At 43.3% G+C, this 22,444-nt stretch overlaps 1 protein-coding gene across 10 annotated transcripts in view; it reads right to left on the bottom strand.

Annotated features, from left to right (window-relative positions):
• Positions 1–22,444, bottom strand: part of Cdk5rap2 (CDK5 regulatory subunit associated protein 2) — a 215,737-nt gene that overhangs the window by 9,455 nt on the left and 183,838 nt on the right. For 9 of the 10 annotated variants that reach the window (XM_074051141.1, XM_074051151.1, XM_074051143.1 and 6 more), the window contains 8 exons: positions 18,852–18,971; positions 14,317–14,433; positions 11,965–12,133; positions 10,856–10,980; positions 9,673–9,921; positions 6,964–7,041; positions 5,769–6,034; positions 3,621–3,764 (listed from right to left, as the gene is read on the bottom strand). In XM_074051141.1, coding sequence (XP_073907242.1) covers positions 3,621–3,764; positions 5,769–6,034; positions 6,964–7,041; positions 9,673–9,921; positions 10,856–10,980; positions 11,965–12,133; positions 14,317–14,433; positions 18,852–18,971 — 1,268 coding nt within the window. The remainder of the gene's footprint in view (positions 1–3,620; positions 3,765–5,768; positions 6,035–6,963; positions 7,042–9,672; positions 9,922–10,855; positions 10,981–11,964; positions 12,134–14,316; positions 14,434–18,851; positions 18,972–22,444) is intronic. The other variant, XM_074051145.1, reaches the window with a different exon arrangement.

Raw genomic sequence — 22,444 nt, 5'->3', positions numbered from 1 at the left:
CTCAACAGAACAATTGAGCGCTGAGCTCGAAGTCGTGCCCCTCCCAGAAGGCCACAAAATTCTCCATCAGTATTCTGCCTGACTTCTAGGGCAAGGTTTTGTTTTGTTTTGCTTTGCTTGTTCCATTCCCTTTTTATGATACTATCTTAAACTTCTACAAAAATAGAAAAAAAATTGGCTGATGATCCCCTACATACCCTTCATTTTTAGCAATTACCAGTTTGAGGCCAAATTTGTTTCATCTACAGTGTTGCTGTAGATGTAGATTGGTTGAAGCCAATCCTAGAAACTAATCATATCATTCATATATAAAATATTTTAATATATCTCTAGGAAAAGGCTTAAAACCCACAATATCATTAGCATACCCCAAAAATTAAAATAATTCCTCAGTTACAGGTTGAGCTTACCTAATCTGAAAATCCAAAATCCAAAATGCACCAAAATCCAATCCTTTTTCAGATGATGCATTCTAAGCATTTCAGATTTTAGATTTTCAGATTAATGATGCTCAACCCATAAAAACTATGTAAACATTTCAAAATCTGAAAAATGTCTAAAATCTAAAACACTTCTGGTCCCAAGCATTTCAAGTAATGAACACTCAAACTCCATCACCAAGTATGGAGTCAGAGTTAGTGGACACATTTTCCTGATTGCTTCACAGTTTTTTTAAAACAAGTGATTTGATTCAGGATCCAAACATTCACATTTGACATCTGATTATCTCTTAAGTTTCTCTAAATCCCATGGTTTTCACAGCCCATAAGAAGGCTTGTAAAGCCACTATTGGGACTGCTCCCAGAGTAGCTGACTCAGTGGGTCTGGGATGAGGCCCAAGAAATTGCATTTTTGACAAATTTCCAAATGATGCTGATGCTGCAGGATCCAGGATCCACACTTTAAGAGCCACTGTATATCTACAGGTTCCCACATGCTCCAACCCTAAGCTCACATTGTCCATTTCCTGACCAGACCTAGAATCAAGTCATTTCTCCAAGGAACCCTGGCTCCTTTTAGCGGGAAGAAGCACTTAGAAACCACAATTGGGATACAGAGGTGCTTGCTGGTATTGGATTGGATTTTATTTCTTCAGCCTTTTTATGTGGAGTTAGTATATTTTTTTAATAGAAAAATACATCATGAGTTCATGCTAATGTTTACAATTCAAATTTAGGATTACACAATTTTACAGCTATCATTTTTCTCCTACAATAAAAATCTTAGTTCCTAATGAAATTATTTCTTTTGTGTTACAAGAGAAATATAATAGTTTCAGAATATCAATGTCAAAATTATTAACAAGGCAGTTCACATTTAAAAAATTTTTGGCAGTTCTTTTTGCCCTTAAGAATATTTTTCCTAGGGATGTATGCTCAAGCAACTGTGGTATAGTCACTGAAATGTGTCCTTTCTGTGTGGCTATGCCTCCTGTACTATCTACAGTAAGGTTGACTTGTTTCCTCTTACTATGAGTTTTTAGAAATTGCCTCAATTTCCCCATTTTATTTTATTTATAATTATATATTTATATCGTTTTAAGGTCAAATCTATGAAACAAGGTCTATTTAGAGAATCAGCTTCTATCCCTATCCCTCTAATCTTTCCCTAAACATGCCTAAGAGTAGCCTGTTTCATTACTGTTCATCCACCATTTAAAAAAAGATATATAAGCAAGTATGTATCTGTACGTGTTTTTCTCCCACAACTTTCTCGGATGAACTGATGCACACTTTCCAGAGCAGTTCCTTGGGCTGAATGAGACTGTGCATTAAATGCAAAAGGCAAACTGATGATACTCAGAGAAAACACCAGTAAAACACCAGTGGGCTCGCTGCTGCAAATCTGGAACTGTGCTTTACACACATTTCACACTGGGCAAAAGGCACTGTATGGAACAGGAGCAGTGACAGAAAAGTGGCCAGAGGCAATTTAACACCACACAGGAGTCTGTGTGTAACAGCAACCACACTGGAGCATCTCTAGGGTCCTTTGCCTGGCTTTGAAATTCTGTGACATGGAAGTGAATTGCCTAAGAAACCATAAGGAAGAAGGGTAAATTAGCACCAACAGTTCTGGACTGATTTCCAAGTGAGAGAGAATCAATGTGGTTACAATTTTGATATTTGCGTGTGTGTGTGTGTGTGTGTGTGTACACACACACACACATGCTAAGAACAAAAACACTGTGATGAAGGTCAATTGTTTAGTTCAAACATGTAATCATTTGGAGCGCGTATGAGAGTTGGGGAGTATGAGAAGAAATTATTCACTCATCCCCATTCATCTATCTACTCATTAATTTAAAAATATAAACAAAATAGACATGGCCCTCTGAAGGAAAACAGAGAGATGGACATTAGGCGAACAACATAGAATTACAATGTATGACAAGGGTTATACTATCACTGAGTGAGCAGGGAGCCCTTTCTGCTATGACATTAACATTTATGCAAAACATGAAGGACAGAAGAAGTCAGTAAGGAACATGCAAGAGAAATGAGCCTATCTGTGTTACCTACGCCTAAAATGGAAAATCTCGGTGGATTAGAAGAAAGAAAAAGTCAATGAGGCTGGAAACCAGTGAGTCCCAACCCTCTTCCAGATGCGCACCTTCTATCCAATACCTTCATCAGATGAACGTGGGCAAAAAAGTAATTTTCCTGTGCCACAAATGGTTATGACTGGTTAAGAATTTCCCTAAGCTTAGTGCACCCAAATTCTTTCCTAGGATCCCAGGAAGGAAATCTCAGGACAGGCTCCTCGTAAGAACCTTCAGAGCCAAGAGGAAGTCTTGCAGGCTATTTCACTGCCATGGTTTATAGGCCTGAGAGCTGTTTAAAGGGGTTTAACTACTAAGGTCATGACACGAAGTGCAAATTTCCCTTCTTCCTTCCTGTTGGTCCCTGGAAAGCACTTATAGGATGGACAAATGAAGGAGGCTCAATCTGCATGCCACTGCGCAGAGGGTTCTGCCTTCATCCCCTGCATGCTTCTCAGTCAGGGAGGGTCCTGACTAGCTAGAGTGGTGCAAACCTTGTCATGATACACTGACAGAAACCAGGACAGGTCTCGAGTGCCTAGCTCTTCACACAGAGGCTCTCACTTCTAGGTAGTTAAAACAGATTTGAATGCGGCCCCCTAAAATCCAATGGAAGCTATCATCAGGGGTCAGAAGGTCCAGACAAAGGCATTTAAAGTGAAAGGGATTGTAAGTAGAAGGAGGGAGGTAGCCCTGAGGACAAACCAGGACTTAAAGCCTGAAAAGTGAAAGTATACCCACTGGGTTCAGATACACGTCTTTAAACGGGTTCCAGAATGCTGACTAAGCACCTCAGCTCCCTGAGCTTCCGTTTCCTCATGTTGGGAGTATGGACAAAGGTGTGCTCTGAGTGGCACACAGTTCGGTCAGGGCTGCAGGCCGTGTTCTTGGGGTGCTAAGGATCAAAGTCACACACACACCTGGTGCCTTCCCCTTCCTGACACTTCTCTTCCAAATTCACACACACTGAGGGCACGATGTCTGAGGGCCAGTCCTGCCCTGGGCATGGAAGGGACCATGACACAGGCCTTAAGTGGTATCCTTGAGACTCTGAAACACATATCAACCAGCTGCTCACCTGCTCACAGTGAAGGGTACACTGGCCATTGTTAGGGAGTGAGACTCTCCAGAGATGCTGCAACAGCCTTGAGGCCTCTTCCAGGACCACCTTGGCTGCAGTCACACTGGAGACAAGCTTGCTCAGAGGTGCTGGGTGTGAACCCTATGGGGGATGAGAAGTCATTAGTGCCATCTTGACAGAGATCATGGACTTACAAGCTTTAATGGGTAGCATAAGTCTCCATACTGCAGGGCTTGTGTTTCATAGACTGTGCAAGAGCCTGGTACCACATGACACCAACTCATTGTTCTTAAATCTGTTGAATTATAGATTATAAGAGAATTTCAACAGTGAGTGTAGTCCAATTAATCAGGACAGATAACCACCAGCATTAACTACAGTTACTACACTAAGAAAGGGAGCCATGGTAGAGCCACTGTAGCCATGGAGACACTCTAGAGCAAATGACCCAACAGCAAGGAGGCAATGCAGACAGCAGAGCTTTGTGAAGTCTCTCTCACTCTCTGCTAGCAAAAGCAAACTCACATGGGTCAGAGTCAAGGACATGACAAAGAATGTAACTCAGAAAAGGGAAAATATTTTTAAAAAGAATAAGAAGAAAACAAATCTGAAGAGCATTTGTCTTCACAAGTAATAAAATAAATATAAAAATAAAACCACATGCCGTTTTAGATATCAAATTGAGAAAAAAGCCAAGCGCTGGTGGCTCATGCCTATAATCCTGACTACTCAGGTGGCAGAGATCAGGAAGACCTCAGTTTGAAGCCAGCCTGGGCAAATAATTCCAAGAGACCCTATCTCGAAAACCCTTCAAAAAAATAGTGTTGGTGGAGTGGCTCAAGGTGAAGGCCCTGAGTTCAAGCCCCAGACTGAAAATAAATAAATAAATAAAAATTGACAAAAAAATCATCATAATAAAAATACTCAATGAGACAAAGGTGTAGTAGACAAACACTTGTTCATAAACAAAGACACAATATTTTTGGAAAGTAATACATTGTTATCAAGATATCTAAAAAGCTCACAACCTTTAAACTAATAATTCCATTTCATATCTGATCAAAAACATGATCATAAATTTATGTATAAAGATGCTCATTTCAATTTATCTGTCCAACAAATAATGAGAGAGTAAATAAACGATGCTATATCAACATGCTAGCTTATTTGGCAGCCATGGAAAGTGCTAGAAAAATATTTAACAAGACAGGAAAAGTGTTAATATCATATTAGCTGAAATATATGACTTATACATTTATGAATAGGTTTGATAAACTTTATGAATGTCCTAAAAATATATATGTCAAAAATTTAAGTGATGACCTCCAGGTGGTGTTTCAATAGATTTTTATGTTTTTCTACAATTTCTAGCTCTTGTAAAAGAAAGATTTTAGTCGGAAAAGAATTTGAATCTTACTAATCTCTCTTGATTTATTCAAGGAAGATTTACCAAGCACCTACTCCACACCCTGCACAGAGGTCCATAACAAAATGTAACTTAAGATGAGAGGGATTCCAGCAGGATGAGGTAGGGAGAAGGGGGAGGTAAATGGATTGAGAAGGATTCCAAATATGGGAGGACAAGTAAGTCAGGGTTGGGGACAGGATGTGGTGGCAGGCAAGTATGGTAGTACATGGCCAGCCTGTTTAGAGGAGGACACACAGGGAAGGGAGATGACTGACAGCAAAGAGGCAGGCAGAAGCCAGCTCAGAAATCAGAGTTCCTAAGTGTCATTGTCCAGAAGAGTTGGTGGCTTCTGCACAAGAGAGGTGACTAGTGCTGTCCTGAAGCTGGAAGCAGTGTCACAATATAAAAAGGGGAGCACTTTGAAAGACAAAGAAATGAGTTCAAGTGTAGACTGCTCCAAGTTACCTCTCAGCATCTCTTAGTAGAAATGGCATCACCTCCTTCACAGGGCTGTTCTGAGGAGGAAGTAAAATATTCAACAAGGTGCTTCCAATGATCTTGAGGCAGACGGAGGACATGTGGTATGAGCAAGCTCATCAATAGGTAATGTAGAAATCATGGTATGATACTCCCTTGTACCCTTTTTTATAACTAAGGACAACTGCACCCTCAGCAGCTTCTCACACTTAAGAGTCCCTAGTGAGCGTCTCTCTCTCACAGCTCTATGATCAGGTTACCTTTGTCCCTGGCTCTGGACTTGTGGGGTACAGAGCCTTCTGGGTTTGAATGTCCATCTCAACAAGGAGCCTCTGGCCCTGGCCAATCTGCTTGCAGAGGGCATCATAGTCCTCAATCAGGCCCAGGACATGGCAGCCATTCTTGCTGGCCCACAAACGGTGGCCAGTGACCAGGCCAGGCATGCATGGTGTGTGGGCAGATGAGCTGCTACTCTCGCAGGAGAGGGAGTCCACATCATTTCTGGAGAACAGAGGAGTGTCTGATGCTGCAAAATGAGAGGCAAAATGTTATATCTATTATGGGCAACACCTGTGTTTGTTGAGCTTATGACACTGAAGCCAGCAAGGAGGGCTGAGAGAGATCAAGGGGAAAAGAAGCCTGATTCCTGGGCCTCGGCCTATGCTTCACCCATAATGAGCTTATTGTTCATTTTGTGAGAAACGCTCACAATGCAAAAGATTGTAATTCAAGTAATGCAAAAGATGCCAGATACAGAAGACAAGACAAGCCAATACCTGCATTCCAGTAGCCCAGGGTCTAGTCAGAATACTGATGCTACAGGAAGCACAACTGCACAGTGATGAGAGTCCAAGCTCAGAAGAAAAAAAAAACTGTCTATGTAGGGAAGGAAAGATCAGGGAAGGCTTCTTGCAAGAAGCAGCAAGTGAGCTGGGTTAAACAGGTAGCCATAATTATGCTAAGTAGAGGTAAAAGGCCTGCTGCCTTTTACTTGTGAATCAACAGAACTAGAGACAGCAGGAAAGGCACTTCACAAAGAAGTCTGCATTAATGATGAATCTTGAGGAAGTAGTTGGGACTTCCACTGGTATAGATAAAGGAGGTCTGAAAGTTACAGCGAGAAGAAAGTACAGCCCATCTGTAGGACAGTGGCCCATCTGTGTGGCTACCTTGGCACAGAAGGATAAGGCTGGACAGGCTCCATGGGCTGAAGCCTGGAGGGCCTAAGGTGGTCACACTTTAAGGCAGCAGAAACCAGATGAAGTTGCTGAGGTTGGTAACACCTGAGGATGGATTAGTTGGCCTGGAAGAGATCACCTGCCAAAGATGCTGAGCATCTGAACCTCAAATCCCTGCCAAACACCCAGGTGGGACCAGAGACCCCCTTTACTTCAATTTAAAAAGTCCTACTGCCACACCCAACTCTGCCACAGTTACCTAGACTCAGTTTTATACCTGATTTTGGTGACACTGCCTGGGTGGAATCAAATGGATCAAACGAATTATCACTTGCTATGGGACATTTGTCACCATCTGCAAAATGTAAAACAAGAGAAGGAAATAAACTTAGCTTTGCTGTCATCAGCACTGGACAAAGGAATGAATGAGAATACAGCAACGTACTTCACATGCTTACATGTTCATTTATTTAGACACACAGCATTCATTCATATCCTCCCTGGGAACCAGTCCTGCCGGCCCCATGCAGGACACTAGACTGACAAGAGCTCTGGAAGAACCCACTTGTCAGACAAGGAAACAGGCAGCTTCATCTTGGTCAGGGCTAAGGGAGGAAAGCACAGGGGCTAACCCCAACGTGGCTTCCCAATAGCTAACACCTGTGTTACATTTTAAGCCTGCTTGTGAATGACCATGGAAAGGGGGGAAAGAAATACCAGGCAAAGGAGCAGCAACATGAACTGTCTTTTAGGAAGAAATAAGTAGTTCCTGCAGCTGAGGCCCAGGTGCCAGGGAAGGACACAGTGGGATGCAGAGCCAGAACCATGAGGACTGTTGGACCCACAGATTGCAGGGCATTAGGTCAGGCAATGCCAAGCTGAGATGTGTGTCTTGGACTGCAGGAGTAAGTCTGGAAGCTACTACAGTAAGCTGAGCAAAGAGAAAAGTGACCCACAGTAGGATTTGGGGGTGATGCATTTGAAACACTGGAAGGAGGCAAAATCAATAGGTGCTGTATATGTGACCTGTGTGACACTGTTAACGTGGAAAGCACTTTCATATTTGAAGAGCTACTGAACTTTCAATAGCCCAGTGGGCAGAATGGCATTGTCATTCAGATTACAGGGAAGGGGTAAAAAACAGCAAGTGATCTGCCCAGAATAACCTAGCATGCCTGTGACAGAGCAAGAACTGTGTCCAGGAATCACTTTCAGCCAAAGACTATAGCCTCTAGTGCAGAACTTTCAAACAGTTATACTAAAACACAGTCCTGAAGCAGCCTTTGCAAAGGAGAAATGCTGCTGCCCACCATGTAAGTCTGATCTAGGTTCAAGGAAGCAGAAGAGCTTTTCCACTGAGCAACACTGTGGGCTCTGAGCATGCTCCTGGAGGCCTGTGGCCAGATTTCAGAAACCTCCTCACTACAGTTGCTCAGTCCTCCTTCCTGGCACACCAGCACAGACTGTCCTCCTGGCTCCAGTCCCACCTCTGCCTCCTGGGTCCTGTCTCCTCTGAGCCCTAAAGAGGGCCAGGGGCACACCTACATTTCATATGGCAAGGACAACACTGAGGAAGTCATGCTGAAATCACCTGTGTGTGACACTTCTGATGTACAGAGCATTTAGAAGGCAGCAACAAGGCACCTCCCCAACCCTATGAGATTCTCCTAGTATACTTTATCCTATAAATACTGTTCATTAGCAAAAAGCATTAACATCAATGCTTATTAAAACTCCATATCAGAGACCACTTTAACTAATGCTTTGATGACTGACAATAATCTGTAAACAATCTCTCGGCAGTCCACAGGAAAGCAAGGGAACGTTTATAATGTAATACTGGGAAAAACACAGAAGACACAGAATGGAACAAAAAACAATTTGAATAACATAAATGCAAGCTTGTATCTGATTAACAAAGAAAAAATGCAAAGGCTAAAAAAAAAATCACTGTGTAGAATCATGAAGGCTATTCTTTCATACTGTTACATCATTGTTTTGGTGAAATTTAAATATCCATACCAAGGAGAAATCAATGAACCAATCCCTGCAAGTTCTAAAGCCAACTGACTGGTGCTGCTTAGCAGATTTGTACTTCTTAAATCAAAGACAACAGACTTAACTCTCAACCTAAGCAAAGATAAGTCCAAAATTTGTTTGTTTTGTTTTTAAAGACAGAGCCTCTTTATGCAGCCCAGGCTGGCTGGGAACTCTCAATCCTCCTGTCTCAGCCAGTGCTGAGATTGCAGGTGTGTGCCATCACACCTAACTAGTCCAAACTTTTGTAAAATCCTCATCTATACAGCATGTTGACACTTCTTACCCCACTGTACTCACCCTACTGTGGGTACCAGGCTCCAGAGGGCAAGTGGGCTAGGGACAGCACTAGACTCAGAGCAGAAAGGGTATCTAGCTCCAGCTCTGGCACCTGCCCGCTGTGTCACTTTAGGCCAACCTCACCCACTCTCTGGGCTTCAGTTCCTTCATCTACAGCACAAAGAGGACAGCCTGGACAATTGTGTAGAGCCTGATCATTTGCTGTTTGTTCTCTGCTTCCTCCGTAGTCTCTGCCGTGCTAGATAAACTCACAAGCGAACACAAACAAACTAACTGTTCTCTACTGGAGGCTTTCCAGACCCTGCAATGTGCTGAAAACCAGAGTAAAAGGGCTGGGTTCTCTTTTAAAAGCATAAGAGGGACCACAAGGCTTTTAAATCTTAGAGTGACATGAGCAGGACTAAATGGATGAGATGGAGGATGACCAAAAGCACTGAAGACAGCTGGAAGCCTGAACTCCACTTCCAGAGACCCAAACACCCCAGTCAGAGATAACTAGTGATCAACTGCCCTGGCTCCTTGGGGACAGTGTGTCTGCTGTCTGTGGAAACACATCTCTGTGGGGTAGGGTGTCATTCAGAAGCTCAAATACTGCACACGGACACACAGAGCTGCACTTTCACAAGATGCAGAGAGGCAGGATTCCCACCATGTTTGTCCAGCTGAAGAGACCACTTAGGGGCAGACAGGGTCTGGACAGCTGGAGAGAGGGCTCCTTCCTGGGTCTGCTTCGCCCCCTGCATCAGCTGCTCCTCCAGCTTGCTCCGCAAGGTGTTGTTGGTTTCGATGCTCTTCTCCAGCTGCACCCGTAGAGCCTGCATCTCAGTCAAGAGGCCCTGCAGGTCACTGAAAGGATCCTGCCCCTTCCAGACTTCTCCAGACACCTCAGCTCGGGCCGCTGTGGACATGTGCACAGGGAGGCACTGATATCCTCCATGATCAAAGGAACCCAATGGTGCTTCAACCCCCACCATCACCCACCTCCCTCTTCCTAAGAACTAGGTACAATTTAAAATAACAACTCAACTTTAAAAACAAAAATATTGGCTGACTTAATTGCTGCTATTCCACAGGCTAAATAAGAGCTGGAAATTAATTTTCACTCCTGGCCATAAAAGCCTAGCAAATTGCACACCAAACCCTGAAATTATGTCTAGTAGTAATAAAACCTATTTGGGCTAGAATTATAGAATGAAAGGGGATGATTTTAAGAGGCACAGTATATTAAAAAGACACAACAGCAAGAGTGAGAGAAGCAACTTGAGGAGAAATGAAAGCTGTGAGATGACCTTTTCTAGATAAACTTTCAATAGGGGGAAACCATCTGTAAAATTAGTTTTAAAATACCCCACTATACCTCAAAATTGATTCTGAAACATTAGACCTTATAGTGGAGTCACTCCGATCTGTCATCTCTCTGGTAACCCAGAGAGGACCAGGGCACAGGTAAGTATACCATAAATGTTTACTGAATGAATGGGAAAAAGGAAATACATGCTAGCAGGAACACTACAATGGAAGTTTTTTCTCGAATGCCTACTACGTGCCAGGTACTAGGCTAGGACATACTGATAAATGACCTCACTCAACATTCACAACACTCCACATTATCAGACGTTAACAGACATGTTTATAGAGGCAGAAACAGTCCCAATGGTTGAAGTGAAGTGAAATGAAGGAGAAGGAGATTATCAATCCTTAAAAGGATATAGACACCTGGTGGATGGGGTTTGGTGATAGCACCTCAGGGAAGAGCTAGAGTTCTGCCCTCAAACTCCTGCTACCCACTGTCTGTCCAGAACGCAAAAAGCCTGGTCCCAAGTGCCTAGTACCTAGATGATGCTTCCTGTGCTCCTCATCCAGCTTCTCATACACCTTCAGCTCCACTCGGAGGGACTGCAGTAGCTTTTCATTCTGTGAGAGCATCTGTTGCCTCAATGTCACCTCCTCCTGTGCCCTGAAATGGCCCCAGCATGGGGGGAAAGGTTAATTCTACCCCAAGGTGGCTTACCCAGATCCTCCCAGGCAGGCCCAAGCCACTTCGGCCAGAAACATGTGGACAGAACTAGGACAAGCATGGCTAAAGAGCTCCATCAAAGCCACCATTTCCCAAATGCCCCATGCCCAGCACTTTACACACATCTTCTCAGGTAATCACGGCTAGCCTGAAGGGTAAGGACCCTCTAATCCTCAATTCAGAGATGAGGAAGCAGAACTCTAAAGGTTCTGCCTCTTACTCAGCCATGAAGAGCTGGAAAAAGAGCTTGGACCTATGCCAGGGCTGTCTGGTGGCAGATAGTGGTACTGCAACAGCCTGCACACCCTGAGCAGGGAGGATGAGGACACTCACCCTGAGGGAGGGAGCACTAGTGAGTATTGACATGGACAACTGAAAACACACATGTGAAACAAGACAGAGTCTCAGGCAGAAACTGTAGATGAATTATCAGTATGACCCTTTTAAAATCTGTGGCAAACTCCTGTCACTCATTTATTCAGAATCAATCTCTCAGTGGCCTCCTATGGCACTCAAGAGTAAAAACCAAACTTCTTGTATGACTAAAGGCCTGGTATGATTCAGCATTTGGTCCCCTCTCTGCCCTCTACCCTCTCCACCAGATGCACTGTCCTGTCTGCTGGGCCAAGGCTGCTATGCCTCAGGACCTATGCACCTTCTGCCAAAAAGGGCCTTCCCCAGATAGTGGCACCTCTCACACCCTTATTGTGCAGCTCTCCACTCAAATAGCATCTTTTCAGAGAGGCCTTCCCTGATCACCCTAGGTGAAAAATAGCAATCCACTCCCAGTCCCCTTCTCCTTCCTTAGATGATCTCCACACACTTTATGCCCACCACACATATGATATACTTATGTTTCTGTCCATCCTACACTCTAGGTAGGGGCTAGTGTGCCTGGACGTGGGGCTGGACGTGGGACCCTACCTGCCCAGCTCCCAATCCAGCTGCTGGTTGTGTCTTTCTTTCTCACTGATGTCCTTCTGTAGCCTCTCATTTTCTTCCTTCACACCAGCATACTCTTGCTGGAGATACTGAAGACTAGCAGCCTTCTTAGAGAGGGACTCTCGTAATTTTTCATTCTCCTTCTGTTTATCTACAAACACCAAAAAGTGCCACTGAGAAGGGATACCATTTGTTTCTTCTAACCTTATTACACAGACACAGCACTTCAGCTCTAGCACTCTAAGAATATAAAAAAGAAACAGATTTAATCTGGCATTTATGATTTTGGCATTCCAATTACCTTATGTATTTTGGGCAGATAAATCTGTCAACATCAAGACTGTAGATTAAACATCACTGGGATGAAATGGACCTGTTTAATTCTCTATCACATAATGGGCCTTACAAACCTGGTTACTTTGCCTTCACAGAGCAAACAGTGGATAGAAACCATAGGCAGAGGAGAGAGGCAAGGCCTTGACTCTGGCATTGGGGGTGGAAAGTCACCAGCCTCCCACAGCCTTCTGCCAACAGGCCAACAGAGCTGAGCAGCAGTCTATGAAGACATCACTTCTGTTGAGGAACAAAACACTCCTGGAGGCACAGAAGATAATAGGGCCAAGAGCAGGGAGAAAGAGCCAAACTGATGGGGTCTAGCACAGCTCCACCATTTGCTGACTTGGGACCTTGAGAGAGATGCTTCACTTCTCCATGCCTCGGCTTCCTCCCGTGTTGGGGTGAGGATGACTGAGTTACCATCTGTATGGGGCTTAGCACTGGGCTTTGTCAGCACATTGGGGGATGAAAGTGTGGCATAAAGATGAGCTGTGAGCAGTGAGGGAGGGAGGTGGTAATGGCCATCACATCTCAGCAGTAACTGCACAGGCATTATATTAAGTCCCTCACATGTACCATCTTAATTGATCTTTACAGCGCATTACCAAGATAGGTACTATGAGTCTCCCAAGCTTCCACCTGGGAAATTAAGGATGGATGAGGCAATACGGCCAGGAAGTGGCAGGGTCTGACCCAGAGTCTCTGGCATGACTCTTGTTTTGTTTTGAGACAAGATCTTGCTATGTAGCTCAGGCTGACCTGGAACTCACTGTTATGTAGCCCAGGCTTGCCTGAAATTTGTGATCCTCTTGCCTCATCCTCTCACTGCTGCAATTATAGGCATGTACCACCATGCCCAGCTTCTGACACCACTCTTAACAACAATGTGAAAACTTCTATGCAAGCTTAGGTACCAGGAAGTTCCATGAACACAGACCTAACAAGCTGCACATGGTTCCTGACTGGTCCACCCTCCTCACTTTTAACCCTGTGTAGGCCTTGCCTGTTTTCCTTCCATTCAGAAGGTCCCAGCTTCTCTGAACTTGAGGCATCCTTGGTCAATCCCTCCTTACCCTTCGAAGCTCAGCCCTTGAAAACCAACAGCTCCTGGGTCAGGATGCCTTCTGCAGGATCCTATAGCTCTCTGGCCTGCTCTTAGTATGGCTAGTCCTCACATTGGCCTAATGAGCTGCCTGGCTATCTCTCCCATAAGACCATGAGCCCCTAAGGAAAGGGACCAGCACTCATTCATTTCTGTGTCAGTCTTACAGGCCCTGACGTGAACAGGAGACAGGGAATAGTTGCTGAATGAATATTCCGAATGGCCTACAGAAGCCCCAGTTTTGTCTTTTAAGACAAAATCAGATCAATATTATCCAGGGACAGTGGGATAAGCTGGCCCAATTCCCATTCTACCACCACTGGCTCTGTAACCACAGGCAGGCAATTCCCTTGGCCACAGTTTCTTGCCTGTAAGATAGGGCTAATACTACTTTATTCCAGAATCGTTTTAAATACTAAAAGACAACATAAGTGAATGCTCTTTGGGAGCTAAGCTCCACATATGATGAAATAAGAGAAGGATCTTTATAAGAAATACTGGATAAACTGCTTGTAGGAGAAATCTCTGGTTGAGATTTTGGCAAAAATATACTTCTAGTCCTTCTCTTTTTCTCAATAAGGAAGTGGCTGCAGAGAGAGGATAAGTGACAAGGAAACAGAGTAACATTTATTGAGACCCTGTTAGAGACACAGTGGTGAAGGCTTTACACTATTTAATTGTCAGACCATCCTATCAGGTATTCCTTAATCTCTCTAAACCCCAGTTTTCCAGCTATAAAACAGGAATCCTTATAGGACTACTGTGACAATTAAATGGTGTAAAGCTGTCAAAGAGCCACAGGATTCAAACCCAAGTAGGTAGACTCTAGCACCTTCATTCTTTGTATGACACAGAGGTTTTGAAGCCCAGGCTGCAAGTAGCCCCTTAATTCTTACCTCTGGACCCGTTTGCGAGCATGGTACTAAGAGCCTGGTTCTGCTTCCTCAGGAAATTGATCTCTGATGTCAGAGAACTGTGCAGCTCTGATCCATAAGCAAAAATGTTTGTGGAACCTATAAAAGCATACAGAAACAATGATTTATGGACAGACTGTAGGTCAGTATGGATGGAACTTCCTAGAAAACAGTTTTAAACAATGAGGAAATCAACATGCAAACAAAAACCACTCTGGTGATTGTCACAGCCCAAAGGAATAGGACAAGTGGCTTAAAAGAAGAGACAAGAGGGGCACCCTTCATCTTACATGCCCTGAGAGTGAACAAAGCAGAAACCTGGGCAGGGGGGGTGAGTGGGTGACAGTAACAGTCACCAAAGCCAGCTACCTGCTGGGCCTTGCTCCTGAGGCCACTCAGTCCCATAACCAAAGCTGACTCCTCCTGCTCTGACCTCTCTCCCATCTACTCTCCGCTTCAGAAGACAGTGCCACCATGACCCCTAACCCAGTTTTACCTGGAAGTGTTTATAAACCCCCCTCCCTCTTACTGGCAAGCAGGCAATTACAACTGCTGATTCTTCCTCCAAAATGCCTTGGAGCCTGGAAGGCTGTTCTCTGTCTATTGTTCAGGCCTCAGCACCTTGCTCTAACCTTGCCTCCCTCTACTCTGCCAATGAGGTTACCATCCTAAACACAATCCTTTCATTGTTATTCTCTGTTCAAATATATCTGATGGCCCAGCCCTGCGAAAAACAAAACACAGACTCACACTTCTGAGTCAAGAAGCTATGGACCTCCATAGTTTAGCTCTACTCTCGAGACATCTCCACGCCCTCTCCACTCAGAACCCTCATGCCCAAAAGTGCAGCCAGACTGGGCCACTTCTGTGCCCCACACAAGCCATGTAATCAAAGTTCTCCCTGTATTTGCAGAGTGAGGAACTTTCTTTGCTAGATACCTTCTACCCTCTTCACCTGTCAAAGTTATGCTCTTTCAGCTCCTGACTGAAATCCCCTGCCTTAAAGTGGACACTGCAAAGATCAGGGTCTAAAGCTAGACATAGTGGGTTGAAGGTCATGTCCTCATCAGTAAACACCTCACCAAGCTGTTTTCTATCAGCTGAAACTCACCCCTTCTAGATCAGCCTCTTTCTGGACATCTCCCTTGACCCCCACCTTAGCACTCCCCTCCCTCTAAGCTTTCTCATCTGTACATTCCAAGCTTCCTGCTCCAAGCTGCCCTATGGAGAGCACCTCCCATGTGTGACGTGCCTTCTTTAGGCAGCAGGTAGACACTTCCCTCCTGGTCTCTAAACTGACTGAGTCTACGTGCAACCACAACTGAACTGCCAGATCCCTTCAGTGAGCACTCTGTCAGGGGCCACCTGCAGCCAATGAGAACTGAAGAGAAGGCCGCAGGGAGATTTGCTACCCCTATAAAAAGAGAAGACAGAAAGAGGCCCCAGCCTCTTTCCCATGCTTCAGACATTTTCCAGGAAGGATAGGGTGCTGATCATTACTACAGTCATCACAGACACCAACCCCAACCCTGGTATAACTGAGTCATAAGCCCTGCCTCACAACTACCAGCCTCCAGACTTCTCGTCATGTAGGAGAACACAAACACCCATTGTTTATGCTAGATTTTTTCCTCATATTTTGTTACCTGCAGCTGAAAGCATCCTGGTATACAACTGAGCACCTACAATGTACAATCAGTTCTCTCAGAAGTTCATACTTTTCCCATTCTACAGCACTATCTGTTTTTTTTTTTCTGCTAATAAGTCACTTATCCCATTTGTGAATTTTTAAATTCACCAATGTCTTTCCCTACCATCTTCTTCCACTTTCCCTTATGAATTCTGGTTTTACTTCAGACATCTGGGTTGAACCATGGCTCTGACTTCTTAATAGCTATAAGACCTCAGGCAAGTCACATCACTAATCTGAGTCTGCCTTAGCTCAATAGTCCGATGTTGAATCAAGCATGGTGGTTCATGCCTTTGATCCCAGCTACTGGGGAAGCACAGGTAGGATTGTGAGTTCGAAGCCGGCTGAGGCAAAATTAGGAAGACTCTCTCAAAAACAAAAATAAAATAAAACCAAAAGGGCTGGGGAAATGGCTCAAGTGGCAGAGCACTTGCCTAGCATGTTCAAGCCTCTGGTTTCAATCCCAGTACTGGGGGGTGGGGGAAAGACTTATGTGGTCATTATTCCTGCTATTACCATTTGTGTTAACATTACGGTAGATGGTAGGCTGGGGCCAGAAAAGGATCAAAGAGAGATCTGAATGCGCAAGAAAAATTCTACCAATGTCTACACTGACCACAGCTAAGTCACAGTCACACCTGAGCTAACAAAAACCACTTCGCTTCTACGAGGCCAGTCTGTCCTCCGAATGCCATAGCAATCAGCCTGGATAACAGAACTGGAAGCTCGAAGACATGAGATGGCAGTTTTTAATAATATGCCACCCCAACACCCCAAACACCCCAAACACCCCAAACACCCCAACACCCCAACACCCTAAACCTGCTCCCAAGCTGAATAGTTTCACAGCAGGGGGAGGCGGGACCGCTTTTATTTCTTTGTCTTTTCAGAGACTATGACAACATGGTGAGAACAGCATGTCTTTCCACCAGTGTAAATACTTTATGAATGCCTTTTTGTAAAACTTCCCGTCAGAGGGAATTACTCTCCAGAGCAATTGCCTGCTCCATTGTAGCCGGTGGCCATTTGAGTCCCCAAATAATTCTATAATTGGATTTGCCAGGGAAAATGTAAAACAGAATGAATCTAATTCAGGCATTACCAAGAGTGGATGTGAAGGGTCCAGGCGTGTATTTCTTTCCTGTGTTTGATATGACTAATAGCTCAGATTAATCAATTTCTCTTGTGGGTGAGAAGGGGAGGATGCAGGATGAGGGTGGAGTGAGTGGAAGGGAAGAAGGGTGTGGGAGAAATGGAACCACTCTGTTTACTTACAAACTGCAGCACATACAATACTTTGGGAAGATGTCCTTTTAAGCTGATGGCTATGGTGGGCTAGAGAGGAATAAGAAGTGGGCTAGGGGTCTAAGGACTTGAGTACTACCAGTGAGTACCATCTGTCTAGAAGTCAGTAATCTTACCTCTAAAAAATGGGAGTGACATTAGGGCCCCTGCCCATTGCGGAGCTTTGCAATGCTGAACTGGTCACTTACATAAAATAAAACAGTAAATAAATAAATAAAACTGATAATGAAAGCAACCATTCATTGAATAAGCAGTGAGCAAGGCACTATTCATGACATTGCCTCATTTAATTTGACAATGACCTTCTTCTATGAAATAATCAAGATTGAGAGAGGAGGTTTACATTGGCGAAAATCACAAAACCGATAAATAGAAGAGATAGAATCCATACTCAAGTCAGTCAAATATCCAAACAAACTTTCTCAGTGTACCAAGCTGCTCTCAAATTCATGGAATGAGGATACTATCTCTGAAGCAAGGACAATGTCCAAGACATGCTGTTTAATGCAAAAGGACAGGATAGTGGACACTGAGTATGCTGCCTTTCGGGTAAGCAAGAGGGAAGATAAAAATACATATTTGTATTTGAATTCTAAAAAAAAGCACTGTAAGAAGCTGGGCACTGGTAGCTCATGCCTGTAATCCTAGCTGCTTGGGAGGCTAAGATCAGGAATATCATTGTCTGAGGCCAGCCTGACGGCGGGGTGGTGGGGAGTTAGTGAGATCCCATCTCAATCAATAGCTGGGTATGGTAGCGTGTGCCTGTCATCCCAAGCTATACAGAAGGCTGAGAACAGGAGGATCAAGGTCCAGGCTAGTCCAGTTAAAAAACTTCGTAAGACCCCATTATCAATGGGAAAAAGTGATAAGTGCACCTGTCATCCCAGCAATGGTGGGAAGCATAAAATAGGAAGATTTCAGTCCAAACCAGACTGGGCAAAAAGCAAGACCTTGTCTCCAAAGCAGCCAGAGCAAAAAGGGCTGGAGGCATGGCTCAAGTGGTAGAGCACCTGAATTCAAACTCCAATTCTGTCCAAAAAAATCACCGTAAGGATACAGATGGAAACCAAGAGGGGAAGAAGGAAGGGAGAACAGGCTTAACAAGAATGGAGGTTTTAATTTTTGAACTATGTAAATGTCTTCCCTAAAGGAAAAAACATGTTCATGGATAATTGTTTTGCTCAGAGCTAACCTTAGTTACACAGAAATACAGGTGACCTTTTATTGGCATGTGAGATTTACCTGACGACTATAAAACAGTGATACTTTTAATCCTTTACTGAAGAAAAGACAAAAAACGGCTTTGTTCTATTCTAAAATCCCTATCTGTATCTTACAGCTTTCAAAGTCCAAAGAGGAGCCAACCATATTTTAGAAGGCCAGAGCCTGGCAGACTTTTCCAGTGATGGAGAAGTAACCACTTATCAAATGCTTGCCTTGTCCATAGACAGCTTCTTCAGGCAAATATGTCACAGTGAGGTCCTTATGAGCTGTGCCACGCTGTGGGAATGTCCTTCCTTACCTTGATCAGACTCAGAACCCTGCTGTTCCAGCTGCTTTCGTAGCTTCTCATTTGTTTTAATAGAATCTTCCAAACGTTTTCTCAAAGTTCGAATTTCCTGTATGTGTTCCATTAGTAAGTCTACAGGAAAGAAAAGCATTTTTAATTTAAAGTCTGAAGCCCCCAACAAATTGAATAATTTATAGATTATGCGAAGATTTGAAATTCCAAACAGTATTGGATATATTCAGAGTCAGCAACTGGCATTTCCTTCCCAGGCTTGGGGAGGCCAAGCCACTTCCCACAGCCCGTAGACCTAGCTCTGTAATGGTTCTCTGCAACTCTCCACAAGGAAACTACTTTACATCACACAGAAAATTATATTGCATACAATTTTAATGCTAACTCTAATGTAGCCCTTTATTCTTCTCAATATCAAATATTAATTTAAAATCTTCCTTAAAGTGAAACTAACAAATCACTTTCAAGTGTGCCTGAATTGCCTGAGAGTTGATTAAACTACCTGCATAATGAATCTAGATATTTGAGACTAATTTTTTGAAAGCAATATGTTACTCACTTATCATTTATTAATTTAAGACTCAAAAAAAATAAAGCAAAACAATGCTAGTCAGAATGGAAATAAGAAGGTTAATCTCGAGAGTACATCCTATTAGTGTAAGTATAAATGCACAAGGCCTTGTGGGGCTATATGTATCATTTGCCTTAGTAAAGTTCTGTTCCAGTGACTTGCGCCAAATAATTCCACTTCTAGGATTCCATTTAAAGAGATCGCTAGAGATGCTCACAAGCATTTGCCAGAAAGCACGAAAATGCTCATCTGAGCACTGTATGTAACATTAAAAGCTAAAACAACTCAAACTGTTAAATTGCAGTACATCATGCTGCAAAATTATGTAGCTATTAAACTATGTTAAGAAGACTAATACCATGGAAAATTTATCATGTTAGTATGTTAAATTTAAAACAGATACAAAATTGGTTATTCAACATAATCACAACTCTACATAAAAACATACAGACAATAAAAATATCCAAAGGACATAAATACACCTGAATATTAACAGCAGTTACCTTAGGATAGATTTTAGATTTTTCAAAATCTCTATATCACATTTTAACATAATACTTAATAATAGATAAAAATTTAAATATTCCAAATTTCTTAAAATTAGCATGTATTACTTTTTCATTCTCTGCCACATCTCACTTTAACAAAGAAAGAGCACAGTTTCAATCTAAAGGTAGCTTTCTAGAGTCAATGTTTAAAACATAATCACATTAAGTATCCAAAGGCAAAACTAATGTCTTTAATTCATCAATTAGGGTGTACTCAGTATGTCTCAGTAATGTTTGTTTTAAAACATTATACTAATGTTATGACCCAGTTTTAATTCCTCCAAAATGGCTTTCATTTAAAAGTAGCACAATATTACAGATCTTTTCCTAATTAAATAGTAATTTTGCCATGAATTTGAATGTTTATGAGATGACTTAATTCCCAGACCTTCAGCTATCTCATATTAATGTCAGAAGTGTGGCAAGTCATTTGGTGGCATGTCTGCAGCTCTCACTACAGCACGGCACTGAGGGCTCTGTCTGCAACACACTCTTGGCACATCCAGGCACTGTACCTCCCATTGCTGCCTCACTGTCCTGCAAATCTTCCAGCAGCTAGTCAGACCAGAGTTGGATGGATGCCTGTCAGTTTTGACTGCAACCTTCCTTGCTGGTTTACCAAAGTCCCACACCGCTGGCTGTGGGTGGTAAATGCTCCACAGCCATCAATCCAAGCCATGTTCCACTGAGTCTTTGGCGGGGAGCTGGAATCATCCCTTGGGCTTGAGAAAACATTCCCAGTTGAATTGGACACCACATATTAATTATGCAGCCATTCCGAGGAGAAGGAAACACTACACTAGCCTTTACAAAATAAGAGAAAAATATCTGTCTGTCTTACAGTAAGACCTTCTGGCAAATGCTCTTTAAAACCATAAATCCTATAAGAAGCAACAACACACAAAAAAATGTGTGTCTTTTGCCTAGTAGTTCTAATTTAGAGAATCTATGTTAGGAAAATGCCCCCAATTAAAGAAAAAGCTTCATGTTCAGAGATACTCCCTGCAGCATTGTTTACAATTGTGAAATTCTGAAAATGACGTACATGTTCAGCAATAGAACATAAGGAAATCTGCAGTTCGGCCATTCATTCAATGGACTGTTCTAATGCCACATTTTCTAAGGAAAGCTTAAATACAATGTTCAGTGAAAAAAAAGAAAAATACTAAATTATTTCTCCACACAGATTTACAAGTAAAGAAAAGGAAAAACAGATGTCAAGAAAAAAAGGCTGAAGAGAAACAAAGATAACAGTGGGTACATTAGGATGGCTCCATAGAGCAATGTCCCTGTTCAGGAAGGTTCCCAGAAGAACAGTAGAAGAGATGCCTAGATGGTTCTGCATTAGAGATAAACAAGGCAGGGAGGTAGACAGGATGGAACAGAAGGAGGGGCCTGCAAGAGGAGTAGGAGGGCACTTCCCAGGACCACAGCCAGCAAGTTGGGAAGAAAAGGAATCTCATAAACTCCATTTTGAGTCCTCTGTGTGGCACATGGTAGCCAGCAACCTCTTTCCAGCTCCTCACAGCCTCCAGTGGTCTGTACCAGAACTCATGAAATAGTCTTGGGGTCTTGAAAGGGACTTAGTGACACATGGAAGTGGCAGTAGGGACAGGGAAACAATTTGTGATCTGCTCTAAATGAAGGGAAAGCAAAACCTAGACCTAGAAATGGCCAAGAGAAATCAAGTACTCAGAAACTCACAAGCCACAGAAGGTCACCATTAGAAATCCCAAGGTCTGAGGTCCAGGTGACTGGCTGCTAGGGGACCCAGCTGATCCTTGAGTCACACCAAGAATGTGCACTTCAAATTCCAGGTACATCTAAGCTGCCCATTGCCGGGCCCTGCCTGTGCATACTTCAGGAGCCTCATAAGCCATCATAGGGGCAAAGGCTACCGTAGGGTCTCTTTGACATATTGGGTGGGACCTCTCTGCAAACATTCATCTGAAATAAAGGGGTCCTACTGCTTAAAAAGGCTTTAATTTTTTTTTTTAAATATGAACTACATGATTAAGTGTCTACAAAGAGCCTTCAGCAAGGAAATGCCAGGGTCTGGTGTATGCCATAGAAACACTGTGGTACCTTGTAAAAAACCCACTGGAAGAAGCAAGAGACCAGACTGTCAAGTGAGGCCCACAGTCTACCCGACTGTGCACCAAACCAGTCCAGCGCCTATTTTTTAAATGAGGTTTCACTGGAAGATGGCCAGCCACTCAATTCTTGCAGTGTCTATGGCTGCTGCAACAGCAGAGCTGAGCAACTGCCAGAGATCACACTCCTGCAAAGCTACAAACATTTCTGTCTGTCCCTTTCCCAGAGAAGCTTGCTGATCCCTAGTCCACCTAGTCTGGCCAGTATCATCCCCTGATCTTTGAAATACATCAAAACACGAGCAGTTTGACTTCTTATCCAAACAGAAAGGAATCAAGATTGCCAGTACAGATGTAAGGCAAAGTGTGCTCAGGGACAGG

Source organism: Castor canadensis, chromosome 13 (genome assembly GCF_047511655.1).
Source record: "Castor canadensis chromosome 13, mCasCan1.hap1v2, whole genome shotgun sequence".
Classification (NCBI taxonomy): Eukaryota; Metazoa; Chordata; class Mammalia; order Rodentia; family Castoridae; genus Castor; species Castor canadensis.
The sequence above is the reverse complement of the archived record's forward strand: the minus strand, read 5'-3'. Positions and strand labels throughout refer to the sequence as shown.